The 17,438-nt window shown below is 47.2% G+C and overlaps 1 protein-coding gene across 1 annotated transcript in view; it reads right to left on the bottom strand.

Annotated features, from left to right (window-relative positions):
- Positions 1–17,438, bottom strand: part of LOC149344130 (neprilysin-2-like) — a 195,513-nt gene that overhangs the window by 63,004 nt on the left and 115,071 nt on the right. The window contains exons 18-20 of the mRNA XM_089547153.1: positions 8,712–8,795; positions 7,768–7,874; positions 1,722–1,956 (exon numbers count right to left, since the gene is read on the bottom strand). Of these exons, the coding sequence (XP_089403279.1) occupies positions 1,722–1,956; positions 7,768–7,874; positions 8,712–8,795 (426 nt within the window). The remainder of the gene's footprint in view (positions 1–1,721; positions 1,957–7,767; positions 7,875–8,711; positions 8,796–17,438) is intronic.

Below are 17,438 nucleotides of genomic sequence, written 5' to 3' on the forward strand. Positions count from 1 at the left end.
TGAGGACCCACAGCATGAATCACAAGCTATTATGAGTACAATAGGCAGGAGAACGCGTGCGCTGTCACACAATAACGCGATAACTGGCACGCAAAGTAAGCATCTCAAGAGGAGGAGGCAGGGGAAAACAGAAATCTAGTGGACGCCCCTTTAGCTGGAAAAAAGCTTTTCAGAACCAGCTACGCCACTGCAGCAACCTCTCCTCTGGCACAACGCCCCTTTCCTTCATTCTACTCCGGCATTTGCTCCCCTCATGCCGGAGCCTACGTGATCCTCGGCCATTATGTCCCAGATTACCTAGAGGAAGACAGATCCTTATTTTCTCAAACCATTCGTCAGCCCACTGCAGCTGCTCCTCCCGGTCCTTTTGTTGAAGTTTGCGTTTCAAGGCGAGCTTTCATTGCTATCTTCTACCGTGAGCAGTTGCGCGAGGTAGTTGCAGAGCTTACTTAGGCTTCACGTCCGTTATAGAAAATGACCACTCCTTGAACACAGCAGTAATAATCAAGTGAAGCGACTAATGCCAACGACAGTCTGATTTCGTATTTTTTTGCACAGGTACGAAAGAATATGTGGCCCAAACGAGAGCTCACTCTCTCGAACATAGCACTGACAAGTAAAATACAACATTTGAGTACACTGGTCTTTGGAAATATTGGACTTGTTACAAGCGCAATTGTAGCGAGTATTTTCACGGTAGGTAGCGTAAAGGAACCGATATAACGCTGAGCCGTGTGGCTAGGCTGCTGGGCTTCAGGCCTGGCACGTAGTAATACACAACGGTGCTGATGTGTGGGATGCTTTCACTGAGTTAACACCACTGATCCCATGTGCAATTTAGCGTCGTTTCGGGAAGAGCCCTCTCTAGCCACCTCCCTATCCTATATGGCTAGCTCCCTAGGTCAGTGGGCCGGGTTTTAACGAGGGGAGTAGCTGCTGATTGTTGGCATGCCTCCATGGGGCGGACACCACTGGTGCCAATGTACAGGTGTTGCGAGTCCTCTGCTCACGCCCTTGACGCGATATGTCGTCGGGCTGCCAAGCGTGGGCGAGCGATAACTCTGAAGGCGCCAGGCAATGACTATAGTCAGTAGGGAGCGTCCGTTAGAGTCAGCGTCACAGGAAGCGAGGAGAGGGCACTGGTCAGGTAGTCAAGAACTTCCTGCTAAGCTAGTTTGTGCATTTGGTGCCACTCAAAGAAGCGCCACACAGGCGAACCCAAGAAAGAGTCACGGAAAAGAGCCTGTCCGTGTCTGTTGTGTTCGTCTGTGTGGTGCGTCTTTCCGTAACAACTGCTAAGATGTTGGACCAGTAGGTGTGTCCAAGTTGGGTTGGTGCTACTTGCAACGAGACGACCTCGCCGGAGATGCTATGCCCAAGAGGCAGGGAAGTGGCAAGGGTTCGGCTGGGGCGAGCTAAGTCTGGAGGAAGGAGGTGCGGAGAGACCAGGGCCAACGCACACAAATTCTGCCGAATTGAACAGCACAACAAATTGCATATAAATAAAATTTTCTGGGCTCTGCGCAGCTAATGCAAGTACCTAGCTTAAATATGCTTCAAAATGGCACCGCACGGTCTCCATTCTCTACCAGCTGCTTTAGACAACTGTCACAATGTCCCCACGGAGATTCTAGAAAAGCTCTTACAGTTATAGGCGCGCTGGTATGCGCCTATTAAAAGGAGGCGTCCCTTCTATTGAGGCTTGTTCCCGATTTACGCACCATCAGCTCGACGAATTCTGGCGTTGTGGTGTCGTTCTTCTCTAAGGCCACAATCATGAAGCCGGGCAGAACCCTGTCGACAAGGCGAAGGCACAGTCTCCACTTCGGCACAGGCGTGGGATGCTTGCGCCCCGTGAGTGTAAACATGGCCACATCCCACAGGTAGTCCTTGTTTTCGAAGAACGGCGAAAGGTAGATGGTTGTGTGAAAGGCCAAGTAGGCATACAGCATAGTGCTGCGACACAGGAAAACGTTAAATGTTCAGACTCATTTACACAAGTCATACACAATGCTAATATACAAAAGCCCATTGTGTTAAAGCATTATCTATATATTGTTAATATTACCTTCTGGGAGGAGAACAAAGCAAAGGAGAAGGATGCGAAATGAGCTAAAAACAAAACTTGAACACAAAAAAAACATTCAAGGAAAATTCAAAACACCAAAAAAAAGTTTTCCAAAAAAGTTTTAGACAGGTAGCTAAGATAAAAAATACAATAGAAAATACTGTAATTGAAACTACAAATTATAAAATGTAGCAGTGCAATGGACGTCTTTGATTATCAGCGCCAGTTATGACTGATGCTGTCAAGTTATTTCAGTATTTGCGAGTTAGAGGGAAAATGAAGGGAAAAGCTGACAGTGCTGCAATGCGGAATGCCCGCCTTTGAAGTGAATAAGCGAAGTTTAACCTAAACAAAAAATAGATCGTACAGACGGCACGTGGTTGTTTTTTCGTCTGCTTCATAATGAAATATATTTAAAAAGACAAATAGAAAGAATTATCATACCAATCTCCCATTGATGAACAACGCAAATTAAGAACGAAATACATCCCCTTTGCTCCTTGGTTTCGAAGACTGCTACCTTTTGTCATGTATATCATTATGAGCCCCTCTTTTCCATTCCCTTGACTATTCAATATCTAACGACGGCATTGATTCTGGCAGTCTTGATGCCATAGGCAGCGTAAGATGCTTCTCGCGCAGTCCTCATCATTGGATCACTTTCCTGGGTGGCACTAGCGGTAATACCGGACGTACTACGTTCACCGCTGCACACGAGGGTGGCGCTGGTGAACACTCTCAAGGTTCGGTTCAACTAAGATTGGACAGCCGTCGCTGTAGCTCAATGCGTAGAGCAACGGACTAGAAATTCGGGTGTAGTGGGTTCGGGTGCAATTGGTGGTATGTGGATCGTTTTCCTTCTTCTTTATACGCAAATATCTTTGAAAAGAGCAATAAAAATAATTACCATATTAATCTCCCATTGATGAACACCAGAAATTAAAAACAAAACAGCCCCTAAGCACATTGGTTTCGGTGACTGTTGGCTTCTGGAATGTATGGAGTTGTGTATGATAGAGTATTTTTTGAAAAGAGGCAGGCGAAATAGCTTTTTACGAGTGGATAATAGGGGTAGATTAAGAACTCTTCTCGAATGATGACATGGCTGCCCTCTGTTAATTGAGCAAGATGAACATGGCTCAATGATTCTGTATTGACCCGAAAACGTAGGCCAGGGAGACATGCCTGGGAACCCAAGCTGATATCGCGCACTGCTGGTGTGGGCGAATGTAAATTGCGTACAAAAAGGTAGCTCTAGCAATGATTCTGTGACTTAATGCTCTGGCGAATGTATCCCAGCGTACAGTGGGTCTTAGAGTTTGTGTGGCCGATATGTGATTTTGAAGGTTCATTATTGGTAATTTAAACGTCCAGGTTTCCATTTGATACGTGGATCCATCGCGGTGGATCAATAGCTCTGGCTTCAGCCTGCTGACCCCAAGTTCGCGGCATCGAACCTCGGCCGTGGCAGCCGCATTGCGATCGGGGCAACATTCTAAAACGCTCGTGTTGTGTTCGATGTCAGCGCACATTAGAGAGCCACGTATAATCTCGATTAAGCTGGTGTTCTCCACTACAGAACCCTTATAGCACTTGTGGCTTTGTTCTGTTAGATCCCAGAATTTATAATATACACTATTATACCTGGATCTTCACGGAAAGTGATAGGTGTGACGTTAAGAGACCGGAAGCGGGCAGAGTGGGTGAGGGAACAAACGCCAGTGGATGCCATCCTAGTCGAAATCATCAGGAAGAAATGTGCTTGTGCAGGACATGTAATGCGAAGGCAAGAAAACCGGGGGTCCTTATGGGTAACGGAGTGGACCCCAAGAGAAGGCAAACGTAGTAGGGGGCGGCAGAAAGTTGGGTGGGCGGATGAGTTTACAAAGTTTGTGGCGACATGGTGGGACAGCTGGAAAAGGACAGGGTTCATTGGAGAGGCATGGGAGAGGTCTTTCTCCTGCAGTGGGCGTAGTCAGGCTGATGATGATGATGACCTCCGTGTTCATATTACCATATGGACTGGTATGGTATGGTATGGTGTGGTGTAGTACGCTATGATATTGTACGTAGGGTTTAGCGCCCCGAAACTGCATATGGAGAGTGAGAAGGCCTTATTGTAGAGCGCAGCGCTTAAGCGCTTGTTCGGGGGTTGAGCCGCGTCGCCGTTTACGCGGTCGGTGTAGCCAAGAGAACCAGAGTACTGTCACTCGTTCATAGATGGCGCCAGAGGGGTGCACGCTGTCAAGCTCCATAATGAAGCAAAAGTAGCAAAAGCTTAGAAACTATCAGCTTCTCTCTTCTCTTAGCGCGCCGCCGGAAATCAATCCTTAAAATCTTAGGTGACTTTACCCCATTTTACAAAATAAGCTCTTCGACTTAGAAGAGCGATTTTTTTTCGGCATATCATTGTCGGTGGAGTGAGTGTCAGAATACAGCTAAGATGTGCTAACTAACAGGGTGGTCAGTTGAATAGTTAACATTTAAATATTACTTTTAGGCCCTTTAATTTTTCAGAGGCGTGTAGCCCACCATAAGTAATATGCATATCAGTGCTTAGAATTTCCAAAACGCGGTTTCCTAGGGCTCTGTGGCTCAACAAATTTTGGCTACATCAAGACCAAAATACATGCGCTTTCGAGACGCTTCCAGGCACAGTAACCTTTTAGTGCACTAACTCGTTAAAATAGCCAAAATTTGGGGCCACAGTGCCGAGGGTAACCGCGTTTTTGAAATTCTAAACATGGATGCAGGTATTACTTACGGTAGGCTACCCGCCTCTCAATAAATAAGGAACGGAACAGCAGTAAATAAACAGTTAACTATGGAATATTAGTTAATCATCCTACTAGTAATCACGTCTTAGCGTTCTAACACAAAAAACCTATTTTCGACAATTGTGTCAACTCTTATGGGAAACACCCTGCATGCCAACAGGAAGCAGGAGTGTTATCGCACGGGGCTGTTTGAATTACCGACGAGAGGTCATGTGGTTGTGTGGTAACGAACCGGTCGGTTAGGCTTAAATACTCGGGCACGCCGCCGGATAACTCCAACGCCGGATTTACTGCCACACCGGCCTTTAATGCTAACGCGTTAAAAATGGGGTGGTCCTCCTCCGAAAATTTGATAATTCTGTTCGGCCACGTTCGAAACAAACCTGGACACGCCCAAGCTAGGCAAGGCCGATATCCGAATTTAGATGGCCCTCCCTCGAAAATCTGAAAATTGAGTTCACCCTTGTTCTGAACCAACCTGGCACAAACCCAGAAGGGGTTTGGCCCTCCCCCAAATTTTGATAGCCCAACATGCTCTCGAACAATGTTTCGTGCTTAACAATGCTAAACCGCCAGCCATTTTTTACATCTCATTACTTCATCGCATTTCTTAGAAGGCGATCGAACTGAAAGACAATTAAGAGCTCTCATGCAGCGTTTCCTGCGTGCAAAAAACGGCATGAAAAACATCGTGTGAGATTCCTGTGCATTATTGTGTGGCAGCCAGACACAAATGAAAATACGGAGGGATCTTAAACATGCTTACGTGCTGTGTAGGCGAAGGCATGAATGTTTCATTCGAGTTTTATTTCATCGCTTGGAATCTCTGTCGCCGGCTACCCTCCATCTTGACAAACGGTTGTATGCTTTGTGCAACGAGAAATCTTATGACACAAGCGCTTATGGTACAGCGCTTGTCTTTGTGTATCTTCCTGTGGTCCTTGTCTTTTCGCGCTGTTCTTCTTGAACATGGCATACCAACTCGCCCAAGCATCAGTCCTAACAACCCAGAAAACACTACGACGAACGATTGCGTCACAACTGTGAAACAAGTCGGAGAATATAATACCACTAAAGGTACATATGTCGTAGGCAGGAATCCCTGTCGCGAACTAGCCTGCACCTTCACTAACTCAAGTAGCACCAAATGGCCTGTAAAGTCTATGTGGAAGTCTATGCCGGCAACCCTTGTGGGGCCAATGTGAGCAGCCCATATGGGAAACATGCGAGTTCTGCAAATGGTGCCCAGATGAGCACCCTTTGGGCTGCGCACTTATGCCCCCGATCGGGCCCATTTTCGTACCCATGCGGATATCTGCATTAGACTGCTCACATGCGACCCGCATTGCCGACAGCTCCTCCAATACCGAAAGCGGACCGATGCAGGTTCTACGGGGTCAAGCCCCTGTTGAGCTTCCCGGCCGAGGTTTGGGGGCCGATGTTTGTATTTTTCGGGCTAATCGCGTTGCCTAAAGGGAGCGATGCGGGTTCCCAAGGGACCAGCCCAAATTTGGATTGGCTACATACTCCCCACATGAACCGATGTGAGTATTTTTGGTGCTGCTCCAGTCAAAATTGTCCCGTTGGACCGTTAGGCGCCCAAAATCGTGCACTAATTTTTCACACGCCACTACAATATAAGCATCCCACCAAAATTCTTGCAGCACTTCGCGCACACCTGCTGCTCCCGCTGAGTGAATACTTAGCAAGCCCACATTTCCGTCGATAATTCTGTTTGGAATAGCTTTACTTCCGTAATGAGCGGCAGTATTAACGAGGGATATGTGCATTTCGAACAGTAATGTTGTTGCGACTGTAGGAAGGATGAAAGAGAAAGTGCACGGGCCTTCGGGCTGAGCCACAATCGCTGCCACGAGCAGACAGCGGAGAGTTGAAATGCGTTAGAGTAAAAACTGAAAGAACAGACGCGCGTCGCAACATCCGGGTCCGCCGAAGCGACGACGCCGGCTGTAACAAAGTTGTTATTATTGCTGCTGTTGTTGCGGGAGGTACACAATTGAAGGTGCATATGTCGTCGGTTCGAATCTTTGTGGCAAGATAGCCTCTAACTTAAGCTATATAATACGAGAAATCGCCTCAGACCAGCCGCAACGGTGTACGGCGTACGGTTGCCTCACAATTTTGATACAAATGTTGTGACAACTGGCGCCACTTGGTGGTCCGCAAGTTATGCTAAATATACACGCTCTAAGTCACCCTCAGCAGAAAGCAAGCAATGCAACTATGAATCGACAGGGCGTGGAAGCCGTGGGAAAATTAAACGATGTTCTCCTAGGGTATCTGTCTACATGTAAAGAAAATGCATTGAAGACAATGGTCCATGCATCGAAAATGTAGCAAAATCTTTGTGTTAAAGTGTTTCTGTCGATCACACCGAGAGTTAAGACTCCCATAGAAAGCCAATGGGGAACGCGATTGAAGATAGGAAAAACGCGCAATAGAGAAAGAATTCAACACTGCCGCCACGTAATGTACGGATATATTTTTTGTTATAGCGAAATCTTCCATTATATGGAAAAAATAGCGTTCACAAAACATTTCCCGCTGAAAAATGCTTCAGTCCACAATTGCTGGGTGTTCTTTCCGTCTACTCATCCATTACTGAGTACTACTGGTAAATGGCCAGATTTTTACAATTTTCGCAACAGACTTTGCTTTACTTGTCATAAAAAGTGGGCTCATAATAAGGAAGCAGCCGACATCCAGAATAGCGGCAACTTTTGCAACACAACACGCCGTGTGCAGCATTGCTCTGCATGAACTCAAGAAAAAAAAAGGGGGGGGGGAGCACTCAGCACGATAACGTCCCTGAACCGACACAGCTTCGTTTTGGCATCCGCTTGAATGTTTTACAACGTGTATTGTCTGTTTATATGGCATATTCATAAGAAAAACACTCACGATGAATTGAAGTGATCTTTCACGACTTCAAGTTGGTCTGTGTTTTTCACAAGTACTCCTGCTCCTGCAGCCGTGTAATTCTTGACGCCGTCGATCATGTCAAAAAGCTGAAAAGGAGGGGAGGTGAAATTCCTCCACATTGGTGGTTAGGAGAGCCGCTGATAGAGAATACATTATCAGGACAAATGATCACGAACATTGGCGCATTCTACAAAACTGCAAAAAAAAATGCAGCTTTGGCATCAGGTATTTAAAGAGGATTCCTAAAACTGCGACCAACGAAGGGCTATGAGTACGAGCTGCGAAATGTGTTTCTTAAGCAAATGTGAAGTTTCTTCCGTAGAGGGGCTGGGCCCTCAACATAGTTAATTTAATAAATTCGGAAAGAACATTGACACCAAGTTCTTTCGAACATTCGGCTTTCATATGGTCTATATTGCAAAGCAGCACTTTCGCAAATCAAAGGTGCAATCATGAACTGCTATCTACTGTGGTTTTGCGCTTCAAGAGCTCATGGCGAACAAAGAACCTTCACGTTACGGAAATAATTGCGGGTCTTAGTGATAGGTCGCGCTCTCAATGCCAAGTGGCTATGAAGGATAGGGGATATCATTTTAATTCGTGGTTGTCATCAATGGGAGTATACTAAAATCAGAAGAGCAACCGCATGCAGCCGGTTGGTTCTGAACCCACGACCACCGATTTTCAAGTCTGGTAGCACCGGCGGCAAGTGGGTGTTTTTTCTTCTGCTTTTTTTTTAATCTCCCGCTAATGAAAACCACAAATTAAAAAAATACATCGCCTATGCTCCTAGGTTTTCATGACTGTTGGCTTCCGTCATGTGAGTCATAATGGGAATCGCTTTCCAATCCCTCGTCTGCTAAACGCTGGGGAGTGGCAGTTTCCGCCGCGGAGTGACATGACACAATGTTAAGAAGAGTTACCGGTGAAAACATGGAGACGTTGCTGTAGTCCGCAATGGTATACTTCTCCATAATGTCGTAGATAGACTTTGCCTCGTACGACGCCTGCACGCGCAGGGGTGGAGAGAAGATTGAGGCATAGGAAATAAGAGATATGCTCGCTTTATATAATCATATTAGTTCAACCTTTATCAAAGTATAGAGCGCGAGGACTTATTGTATGAGGCGGTTCAGAAGAAATCTTGGGTTGACGTCTCCAAAAGTCACCAGCTTTTCCAGATGCAACATGAACCCCAAGAAAAAGCTAAAAAATAAAACATTTTCGTTTTTTTCATAGAGATTGTACAAGGCCATGTAACTGTACAATACATGGTTGCAGCTTATTATACCCGCTATTGGTATACACATATGAATGGTAAGGCCTTATCATCACTATTAGCCGCTAGCAATGTCCAAGAGTTCAGTTGTATATAAAGAGTGCATCCAGGAAGACACTAAAATACAAAGCTATGCAAATTGTTCGGCATGATGCCGGTAACCTCAACTATTTCCTCAATAACATCACTTCAGAGCTTCTCACAACACGCCGTTACCTTGATTGGCAATAAAAGAAAAAAATCTGTCCTGAACAAAAATAATTATATTGGGTATTTAACGCGCTAAACAAAAAGTGCATTGGGATATTTCTGGAGAAACTTTTCATCCGGACCATCAACCTCGAAACTACAGTTATGCGCGACGTATGTACTATCGGCGGCAAAAGTTTGCGGGGCACGATTTCTTGGAAAAATGCTAATTGTTGCTTCACCTCGATACCCAGCCGCCTGATTTTGTTACCAGGGGAAAGAGCATGTTGGCCCCCAGTACCTTCATACACTTGAGACAGTTAGCTTGCGTGACTGCGTCCCAATCAATTTTCTTCCGCGCACCCACGTCCCCCAACCTTCTGCTGATGATAGTACGTTCTTATCTGAAAAATGGTTCATCCGCTCGGAATACATCACGCATAATACAAATCGATAGACATGAACTTACGCACAAGGATTCACTCGATTTCACTCTTAACAACTGTCTAGTGCAAAGCAAATGAAGACTGCCTCTAATTAATGATCACTTAGATACTGTAAAACGGTTTTTCGTTTATAGCCACTTCAAAAATTTGCCATCACAACCCAGCTGTCTTCTCGCTGGATCCACCCAGAAGTCACCATCCCTTCTCCCCGCAACCATATCCACAAAGACGGCACACCGCACTGGCAAAGGATGACATGCTTACACCCATTCTTTACCGCACGAGTAACTATTAGAATAGTTTGCCTTAGCATTCACGCATGTAAAAGATCGACTACACTTTGAAAACGCGAGAACCAACTGTCACTACATTACATCGCTTGGAGTTTTACTATTCACAGTAATAGTACTTCAAGGCCTGTTTCTCGAGTTGAGCGTCGTTTTAGTACTATTGGGAGTTACTGGAGAGGGAAGTTACCGTGGAAAGAAGAGGGTTTCACTGACGCCTCTAAAACGCGTCAAGGCAAATCACTACGTTGAGCTGTCTGAATGCAATGACGTCACGTGTGGCCACGCAGTTCTTCCTCGACGACTCCGACTGCTGAGACGACCTCTCTAAACATACGTATAGACTTTGCCTTTCAGAAAGGCATTCCCTTACAAAAACCGAGGTGTTGTTTTAGTGATCGTTTTGTGGACTTCCGTCAACACACCCAATAACATGGCAACAAAATCGGTATGCACCTCACTGCTGCGAAATTCTTGCATAGTGGCACACTTTTCTGTTGACCACCTGTTCAAATCTGTCGAGTTGAGAAGTTGTATTCCTTTTGTCGATGCACAAAAAGTAATCTTGTTGACCACCTGTTCAGCTGTTGTTGACAAGATATAGTCATTTTGTTGATGCACACAGAGAGACAATCCCGCTGGAAGGGCCTAAGCAAACGCCGTTTGTGGCACACTTGCATGCACTTTTTTTAGCCGAGTAGAACATTGCGTGGAACTGGGATATGGACCCAGGCCCTCTTGCTGGCGAAGCGGATACTCTACTTATGAGTCGCCAGCGTGTCCGTCCGTCGGTGCGAACTTGTCAAAGACGTGACGTCGCAAAGTCAACGTCACGTGATCGGTTACGTGATCGGTATAATAGGTCGTGAGGGGAACTTTTGGATGGTGTAGGGCTGTCATTCAAACTCAATTCGACAGCGCGGCACCACGCACATCCTAGTACCCCTTCGTTCCCACATATATACGCCTGTGTGTGTGAGGAGTTCAAGTGGTACCAGTGGGCGGTACCACTGGCACACAGACTGTTGATAACCTAAATGATGCAGAATGTTCAGAATGGCATAAAATGATTCACAGCGTTTGATTACTAGTAGAATTGAAGTGCAGCATATAATAGGGAATCCCACCGACGACCTTTCGGTCTCAAGACCGTGACTTCTTGATCTTCAAACGTTCATTTAAGCTAAACTAATTGACGTAGGACAATCGAAGGTTGCCAAACGCATTCTCTTCTTGCGCAGTATAAGCTGGCATCAACAAATAGACATCCGAATATAACTAAAAATTTGTACAGGATAAAGCAATGATGGCTAATGAATTAAAATTAACTGTACAGTGGTGAAGTATGTCGTAAGTCGAAACTTGTTGTACCGAACACACCGGATAGAACAAAGGTGTAATATGTCGTATCATTAAATCGGCTATAGCGAACACACCAAATCTAACAGGTGTACTATGTCGTGACTCGAAATCGGTTATAGCGGGCATAACACCAAAGAAATGCTCACACTAAAGAATCACAACCGTTGCTGAGAGCTCATCTGGACGGCACTAAGCTAGCTGCACGTAAGATGTAAAATTAAGTGCTCCCTCTGAATTTTTCCGGATTAGTTTACACATACCATATTTCAGTAATTCAATGCATCTTTAGAAACGCAGCTTTTGACTAGGAAAATATAAATCTTGTTCACACCCAATGATTTTTGTCAGCAGCACTGACATTGTTGAAAAGGCTGAGCATAAATTTTGATGATACCCGTTAAATGCAGTCAACAGCATTAATATTGTTGGTACGGTAAGTGTAAATTTTGTTGACAACCGTTGATTACATTCAATGGCATTGACACTGCTGACTAAAGTTTAATATAAAATTTTTTGGATGCCGTTGGCTGTAATCAAGAAGCGCTCCATTTTTATAGAGAAGTTGTTGATTTCATGAGATATCAACAGTTGGTGAACGAAATGGCGATTCTGATTTTTGTAAGGCTTGGTGCAACCATAGCCTCCTATGGTGCAACACTTGTATAACATCCCCTGCCGTTTCTCACGTCGCAAGGCCTCCGTCATTACTAGATAGTACTGAGAAAGAACGGCTGCTGACAAGCGGAGGTGACTAAAACTTAAAAAGAGATGCCTACACCTGCACATACATACATGCCCCTAGCAATTGATTACCCGATTATGTCGCGAAATTAAAATATTTGAATAGGTGTGCCTTAATGTCACGTTGCATAGTGGTAATGTTCTTGTTTCTGCATTCCTGATATCGATGTTTTTCAGTAGAGCTCTTCTGTTAATTTTTCCAGCATGAAAGACGCGGTTTCCACCCCGGCCGCGGCGGTCGCCTTTCTATGGAGGGGAAAAGCTAGAGGCCCCTGCACTGTGCGACGTCAGTGCACGTTAAAGAACCCCCGTTGGTCAAAATTTTCCGAGCCCTCCATTACGGCATTCATTATAACCTGAGTCACTTTGGGACGTTAAACCCCACAAAAAGAAACCAAACCAAAACACCAGGCTCTCCTGATTTAACTATCTACACTGGCGACAAAATATTTTCTTTAGTAACCGATTCATGCCCGAGCTAGAACTAAGTGTAAACGCTTATCTAAGGAAACTTCACAAGTGCCTACAAAATAATTACGTAAGTTGAATCCTCACAAAGAGAAACGGTACTGATTTGACACCCTCATTAATAGATTTGGTTTGGTTTATGGGGTTTAACGTCCCAGAGCGACTAAGGCTATGAGAGACGCCGTAGTGGAGGGCTCCGGAGATTTCGACCACCTGGGGTTCTTTACCGTGCACTGACATTGCACAGCACACGTGTATCTTAATATACAGTATGTAAACGCAAAGATTAGGCGGGTTAATAACCAAAAATTTCGTCGAGTTTGGTTCAACAAAAATCTTTCTTGAAATGCACATGTATCGAAGCTGAATAAAGATTTATGCAAAACTGTTGGATGTCTCTTTCGACTGTTGCGTCAATAGCTGTCAGGCTTTTACTTGCTATTTATTAAGAGTAAATTTTCACAGGTTCTTTATCTTCCACGCACCAGGGGTGCCCCGCCAGAGACGGGTGGTTTAACTCGAAGACTGAAGCTTATTTCTTCGCACCAGGGGTGCACCGTCAGAGACGCTCTCGTGATGAGTAGAGACGCAGGGGTAAAGGCGAATACTTGAAGGTTTATATACAGCTATTTACATTGCATACACAAGTTTAGGCACTAGAGACAAATTGAAGGGCAAAAAGATACAAAAAAAACAAAAAGGGTGGAACTGGCTAACACTAGGGGAGGCCCCTACTCGGCGTAGCCGAAGATGCGTAGCATCTCACCTTAGCGCAGAACTCCGCTTCAGGCTCCGGGGTCCGGTTTTAAAGACCTAAAGGCCCGGCCCACATTTCGTAGCAACCAATCATGTTACACTCCTCACATGATTGGTTTACCGAGAGCATGGCCAGCCCTCCAGCTTCCGTGGGGCAAAACGCCCTTTCCATTGCACAATAAAAGTGAAAAACAAAGACAAATACACTTTCGCGCCAGCACGTGCGCGAAACGGTACCGCGGGGCGGGGGACACCCGTAGTTCCCGGCGCGTTCGCGAGCGGCCGCGTTCCAAGGAAGGAGACGTTTCGCTTTGAGCGCTCCCAGCCGCGTTCCGATGGCCCCGCGTACACTAACGATCCCTTACACGCCCTTCCCAAGATTCTACAAAGGGCTCAAATGCCACTTTTAGAATTATAACAAGGGGATCGGTACGGGTCACAAAACCACCCTGTGGGTGACATGCCGCAGCTACACCAGCACTGGCACGAACAAAACCAAAAACAAAAAAAAATGCACACGGGCACCAACACAACATTACGCAAAATGCACACTTAACTACACACAGTGGCATGCCTGCCGTGCGCCGTAACACGGCGTCCATGTACTCAGTTCACTTGCATGCACACCTGCATCCTGCTCACGAACAAGCACACACACACACACACACTGACACTCGCAACTGGAGCGTTCAGTAGCACTCATATGATGTCCTTAAGTGGCCACGTGAGCCTCCTTAGTCGCACCGAGCGTCCCTGTGTGCGTTCGAGCCACTACGCGTCTCAATTAACACGATTAACGCCTAACTGCCACACGGCTCATTAGGCTGGTGCCACAGCGGGGCGAGATCTCGAAAGCCGGTGCCCTCCAGGATCAAAGACGTCGTTGTACTCGATGGGTCCAAATCCCTCACCACGCGACGCCCTTGAGGGCACGCTCTTTTCGGCGCGCCAATACGAGACGCGTGCTGCGTAAGGAACATATCTCTTGCCCAGTTCAACTGTAACGGTGCGGCCGGCTTCGCTACCCATAGTTCGGCGTACCGCCGCACGGAATGTACTGTTCCAAACGCCGACTTTCAGTGCGAAAGCTATGCGCCTGTCTCCTGGTACGTTTGAGCATTTGGAGCTCTTTGCACCGTTCCTGCACGGACAAACATTTAAAACGCCGCTCCCTGCTTGATAGGCGCTGGCCGGCTGCGTGGCATCATCTGCAGCACGAGCTGACTCGCCGTCGCTTGACCCGAGCTTGCCTTGTGGAAAGTCGTCACGCATTTCCTTCCCCTCGAAGGACCTGGTCGGACGTCCATCGGGTGCGTTCGTCAGTTGCGCGACGCTCTGCCCGGTCGGCGCAAGAGGCCTACATCTGTTCTCTGGCTCGGATGGAACGCTCTTTCCATCAATAACGCTACGGGGCCCTTCATGCCCTATGACCGACACAGTGTGCCGTTCCAGCAATGCTAAACTTCCTCCTTTCACTCGCTCGCCGATCTGACGTCTGTCTTCACTGATCGTTTCACGCTGAACCAACTGCTCTTTTTCGCAGCTTGTCTGAGACCGAGTTTTTGGAATTCTGAGACTCACTTCCAACAATCCTGAACTCGCGTCCGCGTCCCTGGTGTCATTTGCTATTGCTATTGCCGAGCTTGAACAGCTCTAGTGGATATGTTTTATTGTACACAAAACAAAGAATTGATTTGGTAACACAGGTTGTTGCTGCTGCCGGACGGCGCCCTACAAGCCCAACTGAGGCTTTGGCGCGTCCGCGTCTTGTATTGTTTCTTTGGTGTGAATAAAGTATTTATTATTATTATTATTATTTGGGGCAGAGCTAACCTGTGCAGCATGATCGTCGGAGTGCGCGTTCACCGCCTCTAATACCGCGACGCTGCGTTCCGTCACGATACTTTGTTCAACTGCGATTCCAGCTTCGCAGAAATCTGGCTCACTTTTTACTTCGGCCTGGCTGTTTTCTTGACCTGTGCTTGACAAGCATAACCTTTTGTCTTTCAGCACAGACGACCTCTCTGCTTGGGACTCGGAGCAGTTCTCCCTGGCTAGTTGGCTAGCTCTCCTAGACTCTTTGAGCTTAGCCAGCTCGAGCTCGAGCTGCTGGCGCCTTGCTTCTAACGCCTGCAAATCCGGAGGTTTTTCCTCGCATTGTGGCGCCTTTCTTCCATTCACTTTTGCAAGCTCTGCCTGATAATAAGCTAAGCGCGCCTTCGCCAATTCTACTCGGTACTTCACATCAAGTAAGGGCCGGCATGGATAGCCCTCCATACCGCCGTCTGTACTCCTCAACTGTCCTACCGGCTCGAACACATGCACAGGGACGCTGAAAATGCGACGAAGGAAACTCACAGTTTCGATGCGTCGATCCGCATTGCCAGCTCCTTGGCGTCGCAGTCCACCGTCACTTTCACCGGACGCTGCGATGAGCTGTCGCACGCCGCTGGTCCTGTGCACGTTGTCACTTGCTGCGACCTGCCGGTGACCGTCAAGTCCTTGACGCGCTGCTTTTCTTGACCGGATGCAGTCCCGCGTCGCTGAACTACTGCCGTGGTCCTTGCGTCTTTGCCGCCGTCTCCCCGCAGGTCCTTTCTCGAACGCTGCTGTTGCCTGACCGTCGACTTTCTCCCTGCGTTCAATCTTCTTCCTGCGCCGTCTTCCGATGGCCGCAGGATCCTGTCGACTGCGCCAGTAAAGCTCCACAGGTTCTTTATCTTCCTCGCACCAGGGGTGCCCCGCAGAGACGGGTGGTTTAACTCGAAGACTGAAGCTTATTTCTTCGCACCAGGGGTGCCCCGTCAGAGACGCTCTCGTGATGAGTAGAGACGCAGGGGTAAAGGCGAATACTTGAAGGTTTATATACAGCTATTTACATTGCATACACAAGTTTAGGCACTAGAGACAAATTGAAGGGGTATAAGATAAAAAAAAAACAAAAAGGGTGGAACTGGCTAACACTAGGGGAGGCCCCTACTCGGCGTAGCCGAAGATGCGTAGCATCTCACCTTAGCGCAGAACCCCGCTTCCGGCTCCGGGGTCCGGTTTTAAAGACCTAAAGGCCCGGCCCACATTTCGTAGCAACCAATCATGTTTCACTCCTCACATGATTGGTTTACCGAGAGCATGGCCAGCCCTCCAGCTTCCGTAGGGCAAAACGCCCTTTCCATTGCACAATAAAAGTGAAAAACAAAGACAAATACACTTTCGCGCCAGTACGTGCGCGAAACGGTACCGCGGGGCGGGGGACACCCGCAGTTCCCGGCGCGTTCGCGAGCGGCCGCGTTCCAAGGAAGGAGACGCTTCGCTTTGAGCGCTCCCAGCCGCGTTCCTATGGAAAGGCTGCAAATGTTTCAGGAAGTGAGAAAGAGATTCCTGAAGGGCGCGGAAATATCATAGCTTTTCCGCCACCGCGGGTGGCTAGCAAGGAAAGGGAGCAGCCCGAGTCAGATCATCTGGGGTCGATCGAGACCAAACTGTGCGACAACAAACAGGGCAACAATCAATCTGCAGAGATTAGCTCTACCCCAGATAATACCAGGGACGAGGGCGCGAGTCAGAGGCGGTTGTTTTAACTCGAAGACTGAAGCTTGATCTTTGCACCAGGGGTGCTCCGTCAGAGACGTTCTCGTGATCAGTTGAGATGCAGGGGTAAGGCGAATACTTGAAGTTTTATATACAGATATTTTCAGCATATAGAAGTTTAGACACTCGAGACAAATTAAACGGCAAAATGACAAACAACAAAAAGGTGGAACTGGCTAATACTAGGGGAGGACCCTACTCAGCGTAGCCGAAGATGCATAGCATCTCACCTTAGCCCAGAACGTGCGCGAATCGGTACCGCGGGGCGGGGGACACCCGTAGTTCCCGGCGCGTTCGCGAGCGGCCGCGTTCCAAGGAAGGAGACGCTTCGCTTTGAGCGCTCCCAGCCGCGTTCCGATGGCCCCGCGTACACTAACGATCCCTTACATTATGGTCTGTTCTATTCAAGGCTTTCCGACTGTATTCTAGTCGGAGGATCCACAATTGGCAACAATGAAAAATTTTCCATGCTTCAGAAAAGAGCACTCCGGGCAATTGAAGGATATTGTTGCGGAAAAGAATATATTTACAGAT

The sequence above is a fragment of the Amblyomma mixtum genome, chromosome 5 (assembly GCF_055824585.1).
Source record: "Amblyomma mixtum isolate Tamu chromosome 5, ASM5582458v1, whole genome shotgun sequence".
Classification (NCBI taxonomy): domain Eukaryota; kingdom Metazoa; phylum Arthropoda; class Arachnida; order Ixodida; family Ixodidae; genus Amblyomma; species Amblyomma mixtum.